Source organism: Squalius cephalus, assembly GCF_949319135.1.
Source record: "Squalius cephalus genome assembly, contig: scaffold_37, whole genome shotgun sequence".
Taxonomy (NCBI): domain Eukaryota; kingdom Metazoa; phylum Chordata; class Actinopteri; order Cypriniformes; family Leuciscidae; genus Squalius; species Squalius cephalus.
In genome coordinates, this window is record NW_027645811.1 from 8,729 (window position 1) to 21,496 (window position 12,768).

At 40.4% G+C, this 12,768-nt stretch overlaps 1 protein-coding gene across 1 annotated transcript; it reads left to right on the forward strand.

Annotated features, from left to right (window-relative positions):
- Nucleotides 1–217: 217 nt before the first annotated feature.
- On the forward strand, nucleotides 218–12,448 carry tshr (thyroid stimulating hormone receptor; the record flags this gene model as incomplete). Its single annotated transcript, XM_079898968.1, has 9 exons — nucleotides 218–234; nucleotides 848–922; nucleotides 5,243–5,317; nucleotides 6,050–6,124; nucleotides 6,212–6,289; nucleotides 6,615–6,683; nucleotides 8,449–8,526; nucleotides 10,582–10,770; nucleotides 11,035–12,448. The coding sequence occupies 9 exons, from the start codon at nucleotides 218–220 to the stop codon at nucleotides 12,431–12,433; spliced, it is 2,055 nt and encodes a 684-aa protein (XP_079755094.1). The 3' UTR covers nucleotides 12,434–12,448.
- Nucleotides 12,449–12,768: the final 320 nt, after the last annotated feature.

Here is a 12,768-nt window from a genome sequence, read left to right on the forward strand (position 1 = left end):
TGGCTTGGTGCGCTGTGGTACAGTATGTGTGGGGTGAACCAGGGTGTGGATTATAGAAAACAAATTGGAGTCTTCCAAATAGAAATCAGGGGTTCAAGAGTGACTCCTATTCTGTACATACACAGAACAATGATTTAAAGGATTGTCATTCTGAAAACTCTACAGTGTGTAATGACCACTGAGAGCGAGCATCAAGATGAGATGCTACAAAACAATTATGGGTTTGGTGGCAAGGTAGACTGAAATATTATTCATTGGCACTTGATTTTTGCTCATTACTTTTACCTTAATTGTCTAAACAGATATCAGCAAATACTCCTGTATTAGAGTTATGTTGAGTTGACTGTTGAGGAATATAAGTAGGAATCATTTTTGGGGGTAAGAGCTGGATTAAAATTATAGGGAAAGTAAAGAAGAGGGATTCTGCAGCAAGTGTTTTTTTCCTTCATAATTCAAACAACTTTTAAATGCCTTATTTTAACTGTCATACTTTAATTGAAGAAACATACTGTATGTGGCAACATAAATAACTTTTTTATATATTTTTACATTGAGAAATACTTAATTGAGGAAGTCAGGGTCACTACAAGTCACTACTTTTACTTCTATGTGTTGACACCCTAGAATGTTTGTGTTTGAAGAAATTAAATGTGCTACATTTGCTTTTGTTCTTCCCTACATTAATACATTATGAAATTGCACTAGCCAAGACTGAAAACTTTGGCTGATTTCATCATTAAGATTTAAAGGACTTCAATGCTCTCTGCTGAGTGGCTGCAACTTGAAATAACCTTGTATTATTATAAAACTCTGGATTTTACCAGCATTTTCTCCCTTCTTTCCTCAGCTATCTGTCTGTGGATGTCTCTCTGAGCAGGTTAGAAAGGCATTCCTTCTACAACCTGAGAAAGCTAACTCATATGTAAGTCAAAGTATCCAGAAGTCCATACATAAATTCCAGTTAACCACACTCAAATAAATCATATATCAGTGTCACAGGTTATAAATCCTCTTTCACTGAATTTACTTTAGGAATGGTTACATGTTTCATTGTGAGGTTGAGCTAAAGGGGTAGCTTTGTTTTTTTATTTCCATAAAATTATTAAAAAAAATATTTGGTTCCCTATCAAAATGGTTCACTCGTATTGCATTGCTAGACGAAAACTAATTTTTCTCTGAATACTGAAGCCTTATTGAATCACGCAGTGAAACTGCACAAGCCTATGGCGCTGCATTAAAACTGCAGCTACCACCCAGGAGTCAGGTGGTGTTAAGGGCCTGGCTTGAACTTGTTGCTCGGTTTGGAGTGGTCGGCCCTGGAATGCCAGCTCACAGCCGCTCGATGAATAATTACCTGCAGCCGGGACGCCATCAGTGAGCCCCCTGCCAGGAATCTACCACATTTGTTCATGGTGAACTTACCAGCGTGACATGCCCCCTACTCGGCTGCGCTCACGACTGATTTTCCTGCATCCGGGGCACCATCAGTGAGTCCCCCGCCAGGAATCTACACCATTCTTTCATGCGCTCACTCTTCTACTTCGCCCATCCTCACCATTGTTGACGCCACCGAAAGCTTCCCCTGGAGGGGGCTGTCGCAGCTCCTAGTCTGCGACCTATAAAGCTGGATCCGCTCCTCATACAACTGCGGCCCTTTCATTATAGTGGTCAAAATGAAAATCAAACGAGTTGGTCTTCCAACCCCCTGTTTATTTCCGGGGTTGGGGACTGTGTCTTCGTTGCAAGCACGTTTCACTGAAAGTTCACGTGCCCATGCAACCCAACCTCTGCTATGGCAGGCGGAATAAAAATCAAACACCTTCAGAATAAGAGTGTCAGCCCCCTGCCTTAGTGCAGCAATCTGTCGTCCAAAATGCTTCAACCACTCACCGCCTGGGCTCAGGCTTGGGAAGCCATCCACAGTGTGTCGAGCTGTGTACTGAACACAACTGAATGATGCTACTCGCTTCAATTCGCTCGCAGACCCCCTTGCTTCAAGGGCACGGTCCAAACTTCAGAACGGAGCAACGTAGCGCATATCCTCCAGTCCAAAGTGAAGAGCATACTAGCAAAAGGAGCTGTAGAATCAGTTCATCAGTTCCTCCAGCTCGGAACAAGTCTACAGCCGTTACCTCATCATTCAGGTGACCTACCTCAATCAAACAAGACATATGAACCGCACCTTAATGAAACGGCTGTTCGAAACAAGTTTGAAACAAATCTTCTCACAGGTTTGTTCAGGGGATTGTTTTTTGTCAGTGGATCTGAAAAATGCATACTTTCATATCCAGATAGCCCCCCATCACATACCGTTTTTTTAAGAGATTTGCATTCGAGGGGGTGGCTTACTACAGGCCTCCACTTGAAAGCATCATCTACCTGGAACTCAGTGGAGCGGTAGCTTCAACCTACTGACTCTAAACATGAGAGGAAGTTGACACACTTACCACAGGGTGATAGTCTAGGTGGCCTTAAAGAAGGCCAATCACTTAAGACATGGAGTTCAATGGAGCCTGGAGTTCAATGGAGCGGTGGCTTCAACTTAATGACTCTCTAAATGAGAGGAGGCCAACAACACTCACCACAGGTTGATTATAAAGGCGGCCCAGAGAGGACCGCACTTGAAGTCATGATCTATCTGGAGCTCGGGGGAGCGGAGGCTTCAGCATAGCACCCTCTACTCTCTTTAGCGAGAGGAAACCACTTCACTCAACCTAGGGTGGTCTACCAAGGAGGCCTCTCTGAAAGCCATACGCTTGAAATCTTGATCTTGCCTGGAGCTCAGTAGAGCAGTGGCTTATTTTCCAGAATAACTCTCTAATGAGAGGAAGCCCACTCACTCACACAGATTGATATCAAGGCGAAAGAGGGCTGAACACTTCCTTGAAGAGGGCGGAACACTTGCCATATCAATTATCTGGAGCTCAGATGAGAGACGGCTTAGTAAATAACTCCATAATTAAAGGAGACCGATCTACTCACTACAGGTGATGTGTTTCATTCTACTGCTACCCACCATATAGGAACCCAAGGAGAAAGCCTTTCTCTTTCTCCCCGATGTCTGCCAGATTCACCCACAGGTGCCTCTCCGTTGTCACCGTAGCCATCATCGATCTACCAACTGCGGTGGCAGTCTACTTGGTGGCGCAGAGAGCCAGATCTGCGGTGCGGCGCAGCTCAGATACCACTTTAGGGGAAAGACCCTGAACCTGATCAAAGTCCTTCAGCAGATTGGCTTGGTAAGCTTGAAGCACTGCCATGGTATACAGTGAAACACCAGCCTGACCTGCTGCCGCATATGCCCTGCCATTCAGGGCATACACCGCTGCTATAGCAGGCAGAATAAAAATCAAACGCCTTCAGAATAAGAGCATCAGCCCCCTGCCTTAGTGCAGCAATCTGTCATCCAAAACACTTCAACCCTTCGCCGCCTGGGCTCAGGTTTGGGAAGCCATCTATGGTGTGTCGAGCTGCAATTCGCTTCTACTCATTTCAATTCGGCTGTGTTCTTTAGTGGCTTGGTAGGCAGGGCTGGAGCTTTCAAGGTCAATGCCCGCCCACCGGGCATCGGCAAGTATCCGTGCTCCTGCATCCCCTCGACATTTGCATAAATCGCATGCCTATGTCGGTGGATGCGGGCAGAATACGGTTTCTTCCATGCCCTTGTGATCTCAACATGGAGATCAGGAAGAAATGGAAGTCCATGGAGCTGGAGGGTTATGGCCTGAGGCGCGCTCCATAACCCCCAACAGCTCCTCATATGTGGGGCAGAAAGGTGGCGAGGGCTCAGATGACTTGTCCTCTTCGCTCTCAAACAGCATCTCCTGCTCTTTCTAGCATTGTGCCAGTAGAGCACTGTCCGCTGAGCCAGAGGCGGAAGCATTCGAGAGATTCACTCCTATCTCAAACTCTTCCACCAGCTCCATCTGTGAACCCCAGGACCTAGATCTTCTCTCTGCATTGGCGTGAGAGGAACCCGAGCCACTGGGCACAGATGCTTGTCCCTCTTCCCTCGAGAAGATGGACAAACGAGAGCGGATCTTCCTTAAAGGGAAATGCCCACAGTGCACGCAAACAGCTCCCTCGAGAACTGATCGCACTTGCTCTTCGCCCAGACAATAAACGTACTCCTGGACACTAGTATGATGTCATAGGCTGTCGCTGGCCAATACGATTGCCGTGATTTGACAGTTGCTTCAGATACCAGTCATGCTGAGGCGTTCTCCATAAGCGTCTCAGGACGCAGTGCGAGTTCCCTTTCGAAAGTTAACTCAGAGCTGTTATCTTGGCAAAATTAGGTTGTAAAAAGTATTTAATAAAAGGGTTTCAATGATTATGGCCAACGTGTTTTGGAGAAAAGCATTTATTTCATAATGGTATTCCCCCCTCCCCCCACCCCCACTTTAAATTCTTTTACCTCTATGAAAAGTTAGATTTTTGCAAATATTTTGAATGAAAGATCAAAAGGATAAACAATGCAGATAATTCTGACCACAACTGTACATAATATAATGTCCTGTTAAGTGTAACAATTATTTCAAACTTTGAATAATTTTATTTCCTTAATTATCATTATACTGACACAAACAGTTCAATGTTTGTTACAAATATTATCACATCTCGTTTATTTTCAGTAATTTAAATCTCTTTTGATTAATTTTCTTGAATGACATTTTTATTTAATTTCAAAGAATGACTGAAGCTATTTAACAGTTGGATAAAATGTAATTTTACTTGTTTTTTGTTGTTGTTTTTTGTTTGCTTTTTTTTTTTAGTGCAAGTGGTTTTTCATTGAATCCCAAAATAAATACACCCATCTGGTATTATCTTGTCCATCAAAGAAGATTTAAGTGACTTGTCCTGCCTCCGTACCCATTCTTTGTTTGGGTTTCACTTTTTTCACCAGAAAATGTGTTTTCAATTACCATATCTGGCTGAGTAACCTGAACACGAGCAGATGAGGTCAAAGAACTGTTATTCCCATCATCTGCAGAAATGTTGTGAAATTAATTCTATTACATTTAATCATAATGTCTTACCAAGGTAAAAGGTACTGTTGTAAATATTTTAGACTCATAACTCTTTCATTCAATCATGTGAATACATTACACACTGCACTTTAAAAAGTACATTTTCAATTCATGAAATCAATCTCTCTCTCTTTCTCTCTCTCTCTCTCTCTCTCTCTCTCTCTCTCTCTCTCTCTCTCTCTCTCTCTCTCTCTCTCTCTCTCTCTCTTCAGAGAAATAAGGAACACAAGGAATCTGACATTCATCCATCCAGAGGCTTTAAAGAATCTTCCTAATTTACAGTATTTGTGAGCAAAAGACTGTCCATATCTGTCATTTGTTTTGCCTGCAAATCATATATTGATTTCCTTGTTTTAAATATCTTAGTGAGGTTTATGCATAAATCATCTGAAATCATAATTCTCTGAAATATATTTTTATTATACACAGTTTAGCTTTACCCGTAAATCTATCTTGTTTTAAGGATGTCAAGACAAAATTATTTTTCATATTATTATTGTCTAATGAGTGTGCCCATATATACAGTCTCCAAATTTTTTGCACTGGTTTTGGGTGCAAATGTATGGGATCATGGGGAATGGTTTAAACAAGATATAACAGAGTTGTGAGTACCACACTTATTGGAAGCTGAAAGCATAGTCAGTTTAACTACATTATTTAATAAACAAACACATCAAACTTTTTGTGATCCGTCTACACACTGAGATTAGTTGAGTGTCTGCAAGACAGAAATGCTCATGTTATGCTGAGCAATCTCACTGTTTTACATCATTTATTTCTGCCCTCATACAGCCATATAATAAAATTTATAACATGATATTATGATATAATATGAGCTGCTGCACCGGCATACAATGCATCGTTGGAGAATTTAACTAGCTAGTCACTGCTGTTTCCTGAAACCACTCACCCCACCAATAACATAAGGGCACTCAAACCAAAAGTACATTTACCTGCAGCAATATTGTGGACAATGCACAACACCATAGAATGATATCCTGGAGATGTTGTGTTTGCAGAGGCTTATTCAACACAGGCCTCACCATCTTCCCTGACCTGACCAATATCCAGGCTGATGACTCGTACTTCCTACTGTGAGAAGTGTTCTAATGCTGCAGTTTTCATACACATCAGTGTTTTTTGAAGGTATTCTTTTTAATGTATTTGTGCTTTTCCTGCAGAGAAATTAGTGATAATCCCTATATTGCTGAAATTCCATCTAATGCTTTTCTTGGCATTACCAATGATCTGCTGTCAGTGTAAGTATTGTCACATTCCCTCATTTTCATGCTAACAAAGAAACGTGTATTGAACTGTCATTTGTTGGCTTTTTTTAACTATATAGTTACTTATAGGGTACATTGGAGGGATTATGTTGATTAAATGAAAATAAAACCCTTTTATCAGAAGACTATTTGCAATCCTGTTCTAGTTTCTGGTACAAACATAAATGAAGAGCATCTCTATGTCGGCTCTTTAAACATGTACTGTATATTGTCAAAATCTGAGCCAGAAGTAGATACTGTTATTAGCAAGAATTTTGCATGAGGCCATGACTGTTATTTCTTGTTTTTCATTCAACAGGAGGCTCTACAGCAATGGCATTACTAAGGTCCAACATCATGCTTTCAATGGCACAAAGCTGGACTCAGTGTAAACTTTTTTATAAAAAAACTTATATAACACATTTAAACTGCTGAAAGTTCATATAAATACAAGTTTGATGTACCACATTTATGAAGAATTGGTCATGAACAGAATTACCAAAACTACCCAAAAATAAAAAATATTATTTTTACTCACCTTAATTTCATTGCAAAATTTTATTTTATTTTTAAAAGAAAACTTTTGAAGAATCCTTAAGCGGAATTAAGCGGATCATCTTGCCATACATTATTCCAAAACCAGCAATAAAATATTCTAAAATAAGTCCATAAAACTCATGCACTGTATTCTCATGCACTGTATACTGTAAGTCTTCGTAAAAACCTCAGTCTTCAGACTGAAAACCATGTAAATTTTGGTCTGTAATTCACACAAAATTATTATATTGCATTATAGCCTTCTAAAAAATCTGGATCCTTAGAAACGCTTTGAACAACGAACGTCAGTGGAGAAAGGCATACAGTTCATCATAACATTATAATATACATAATTCACCCGCTAAAGCCTATTGCTAAATGTACCCGATTTTTCATATCAACAGAAAAATAAACCGGGATAACCTGGCTTCTCTTTAGACCCCTCTGCTTCGCAGCATAGTAATGATGATATGCTAAAGCCCTCCTTATGTTGACCTGATTGGTTACAAGGTAGTTTGTGATGCAAGAAACACCGGCAATTTTAAACTGCATTTTTGAGACTGTCTTTGGTTCACTGGATTGTGACTGGAATGGATTGTCTTAAAGCATATTAATAACACCACATAAAAACAACATGAAAAACCAGAGGGGGTCTTTAAGGAAAGAACACTTTGGGGAGCACTATTATTCACTATTGATGTTTCACAAATCTGGATACTTGTATCATTAACCTCTGCTCCCAAGGGTTTTCTGCTGAGAATAATGGATATTAGTGTCAATCCACCTCCCCCTCCCCCTCCCCCTCCCCCTCCCCCTCCCCCTCCCAACTCCCAACTCCCAACTCCCAACTCCCTTAGGCTGTAATTTCCGGCTAATGTCTTTGTGCTTTTGTATGTTGACATTGAACTGCTAAACCAGGACAAATGCAACCAATAAAAGTGCAATAGTAAAACTCAATATCTAGATTGCTAAATTGCTTATAAAGGTGGACCCCTCTACCAAGCCTTGTATTCATATTTTTTGGTGTCATTTAAATAATCTAAAAATCCTAAAACATTTTCTAGTGTATTGAATGGAGCAGCTGTTAATAGTGTTGTAAACAGTTCAAACAAAAATGACGAAGAAGTCAAGGTGGCGAGAAAGTCTGAGTCTTTATTAACATTATTAGTCTTTATTAAATATATATTATTATTATTGGAGATTTTAAAGAAAATTTGATGCTAATTTATTGTGGCATTGTGGCATGTGGTATTGCTAGATGGTTTCTATATGGCCCCAAAGATTCTTTATGATATTGTTGTCCTGTGTGATTATATTCCTTTTTTAATATAAGTCTATAGGATTTTTGCCTTTTTACCATCTACCAGTTAAAAGTGTACCAAATTAGTTACGAGTTATAACTATGATCACTATGCACTTCTCAGCAAGCAGCACAGGTATTACTCATTTCAATAGCACAAAATATTTTGGGAACAAATACCCTAATAAATACTTGTGCCTTAACTAGAACCACAGAAAAATCTATTATTTAATTGTAACATTTAATTGTAACATGTTACACAATAACATGATATTATAATCCTCTAACTGGACGTTTTCACTCCTTTTCTTTCCAGGTACCTGCATAGAAATAAGCAGCTGACAAGGCTAGATGAGAGAATGTTTGCTGGGACTAGCAGTGGGCCAATGCTCCTGTGAGTGCCTTTTGTTTCTCCTGAAAGCACTTGAGATTCAGTGTCTGTAGGTCCCTCTGGGGAACAGGTAGCACTAAAAGGCACAAAAACAACACTTTTATTCTTTGACACTCTTAATAGAAAACATTTTCTAATGCTTGCACTCTCTTGGAACATCAAAACAACAAGTTGTTTTACTGATTAGACAAAGATAATGTATTACCGTTCAATCCAGACTTCGTAAAGCTATAGCCTATTCATTGGTGTTACTAACTTAAAATTGTTCTGTAAGTGAAAAATATCTTCTCGTCTGAATGTTGACCATAGCTTATCTGACTGCTAATGTGGGCCTGCTGAAATCATAGTTCTTTAATAAGTTAATAATGTGGCCCCTCAGCTACCCTCTCAGGAGTCAGATTAGTGTGAAATCATTGCTATGAGGTCACTGGCTAACTATCTCAAAATGACAAAATCAGATAAGCAGGCTGCAAGTGTTTTTTCTTTCTTTCTTTTTATCTATGTTTTTACTTAATTTTAAACTCATGTTTCACAATAGACTCTTTGGAACATTGATTTAAAACAGAAACAACAACAAACTCATATTATAATGGATATTTTTGTGTCTCAGGGTGTGATGATCCTATAGGGAGGATTTGCGATTATGTTTTTTAGAGAAAAGCAATATGGGCAGTGGGAAATTAGATTCTTTGAGTAATACTGAAACTGCTTACCTGGTTTCTTCTTATCCATAACCTACTCTCTGTTCCAGTGAAACCCCATAACCTACTCTCTGTTCCAGTGAAACCCCAAAATAAAATGTAACCAAAAATGTTTCCACACAGCCACACCATTTACATTCACACATCACAAAACAGGAACCACAGCTTAACCTAAGGCTACATTTACTCTGCAAAGCCTGTCACAGATAGCCTTGTAATCCATTTTTTTTTTGTCCCACCTGCTTACTTTCATACGAAAATAAACTGTTTACAATATCGAGGCAAAATGTAGACAACAACACTAGTATTAGTTCTCATAGGTATTATATCAACGCAACTGAACATTATGTTGTTATTGCATGTCCACGGTCTTAAAAGTATCTTAAGATGTCTACAAAATGTCAAAATGTTGACAAAAGCTTTTGAAAAACCACTGCTTTTGATTCGGTGAAGTGAAATGTCTTTATAAATAGCATATCTATTTGTAACCCGTTAATGTGTTGTAATTGTTACATAAACCCATGGACTGAGTAAACAGGTCACTTAATCAGAGTTCCACTTTGATGCTCCACCTGAGCTGAGAATCAAATACGACTGTTTACATGTAGAACAGATTTTTAATCACATTTGAAAATGGCTCATTTTAGAAATGGCTTCAAATTATTCAAATTCAAATTAGATGCATATAATGATAATATAGCTTGCAAATAGGCAAGACATTGCAACAAATAGCCAACACATTTGAAAAGAACATCAACCAAAGCGTTTCAACACTAGGGAATTTTGTTGCATTTTGTTAAGCCGCGTTTCCACCAAAATTACCCGGAATAATTTGTCCCAGGAACTTTTTTTTTCACCCAGACCTGTTGCTGCCTGCGTTTCCATTGCTGTCTAAAGTACCGTGAAGACTAGGCAAATAGTCCGGTGACGTAGGACTGCGTGCTACTTTCCGGTTCCCGCTGGATTTCATCCTCTGAATTTAAGCTTAATAAAGCCTGAACCTCGTCGCTGGTCCTTCGGTCGTATTTTTTCAACTCCATTGTTGATTCGAATAGCAAACAACTCTTACTGCATGCACTGCAACAGACTTTTAAATATAGTGGTTGAATTAAAATGCTGCATGAACTCAACCAATCAGCATGTTCAGCGCCCAAATCCCACCCCCAAAAGTTCCTGAACTTTGAAAAAGTACTACCTCGCAAGCAGGAACTTTCTGAGGGGGACATTTTTACCCAGAACTTAATTTAGACACTATTGGAGTCCCACCCCAAGGTCCCTAGTTCCTGGGGAAAGTTCCTGCGGTGGAAACGCTGCTTTAGTCTTTCTTTGAATGTCTATTTTGTTTTGTTCTTATTAGTGATGTTTCAGAATCGGCTGTCACTTCCCTCCCAACCAGAGGCTTGGAGTCACTTCGAGAACTCAGTGCTCGGAATGTCTGGGCCCTCAAAAAACTACCACCGATCAAGACCTTCAGACACCTAATTACTGCAGACCTGACCTACCCCAGCCACTGCTGTGCATTCAAGAACTTGAAGAAAAAAATGGGGTTTGTGGTTTTGATTTTTCATTGCAAAAAAAAAAAAAAAAAGAAAATATGAGTGTTTGTTAAATGAGTAAAGATCTGGATTCCAATCCATGTAGTATTTTGACTACGACTGAACTGAGTCATATAATTGGTTGTCTAATTTTATGAAAGATTCCTAAATATTAGGCTAGATGTAGTCAAAATGCAAAAAGCTTTAAGACCTTCCTTTTCAAAGTGTATTTTCTGGCATGCAAACATAAGGATTTTTTGCTCTTTAAATGGCAGGTACTTAGAGGACATCATTTGTAACCTGACTGCCAGGTATAATCAACTTCAAAAGAGATCTGTTGGAACTTTTACATTTCCTGGCCTGCACAGCAGCATGGAACCTGGCATTGACTCGGGAGATAACCTCTTCAGAGACACCTACGACCACCAGGACTTTTACAGCAGCCTGCATTACCACACCTACTTTGGCGGACACCCAGATGATGATGTGGGCTTTGGTGAAACACTGAAGAACCCCCAGGAAGACACCAGCCATGAGTTTGACAGTCGCTATGACTACATTGTGTGTGAGGAGGGAGAGGAGGTCGCCTGTTTCCCTGCTCCTGATGAGTTCAACCCTTGTGAGGACATCATGGGTTTCAGCTTTTTAAGAGTGTCTGTGTGGTTTGTCAGTTTGCTTGCTGTGTTGGGCAACCTGTTTGTACTGTTGGTGCTGCTCACCAGCCACTATAAACTGTCTGTCTCAAGGTTTTTAATGTGCCACCTGGCCTTTGCTGACCTTTGCATGGGCATTTACCTGCTGCTCATTGCTTCCGTGGACCTCCACACACGTTCTGAATACTATAATCATGCTATTGATTGGCAGACAGGTCCGGGATGCAACCTAGCTGGGTTCTTCTCTGTCTTTGCTAGTGAACTATCGGTCTACACACTGACCACTATTACCCTGGAGCGCTGGTATGCCATCACCTACGCCATGCGGCTGGACCGTAAGTTGCGTCTGTCCCATGCCTCAGTCATCATGCTGGTGGGCTGGATCTTTTGCCTTCTATTGGCTCTTATGCCTCTCATTGGGGTCAGCAGCTACCAGAAAGTCAGCATTTGTCTGCCCATGGACACCCAGACACTTGTGGACCAGATCTACATCCTATGTGTACTTGTTCTTAACATCCTGGCTTTTGTAGTCATTTGTGGGTGTTACATCAAGATCTATTGTGCTGTTCACAACCCCAGTCATCAGTCTGCCAACAAAGACACCAACATTGCCAAGCGTATGGCTGTACTCATCTTTACCGACTTCCTCTGCATGGCACCCATTTCGTTGTATGCCATGACAGCTGCGTTGGACCACCCGCTCATCACTGTGTCAAACTCCAAGATCCTCTTGGTGCTCTTTTACCCTCTGAATTCCTGTGCTAACCCGTTCCTCTATGCCATCTTCACCAAGGCCTTCCAAGGAGATGTCTTTATACTGTTCAGTAAAGTGGGTCTCTGTCAACGTCGGGCTCAGTTGTTCCGAGGTCAGACAGTGTCTTCGAAGGCAAGCAGCAAAGGAATCACAAGACGTGAGAGGGAGCAATCAGGAGCAAAGGAGACCCCTATTTCCCTTCTAGAATATCCAGGCAACCTGCCAGCCAGCCAACTGCAGGAGGACAGTGATGGGAAGGACACTTGAAGCCTATATGTGAGTCCAGGCAACAACAACTGGAATGTAGGTGTCTGACAGATGAACTAAAATGCAGCACAGAATAGACTGAAAATTCATGATTTACTTGAAAGTTCTGCATTGAAAGAAATGAATGAAATTTAGGCAGTGTATTTAATATAGTATATTGAACTGGTGAAAGTCAATGCTTGAGTATTAAATGGCCTTGTTCGTGCACAAGCATAATAAAATGCTGTGTAAATTGTCCTTAAAAAGTTATTTGTTGCATTCAAAGCAATGCACTCATTTAAATTTAAGAATAGTTTTAGAATTGATTTAAACAGGCATTTGCTCTGCCTGTGTTT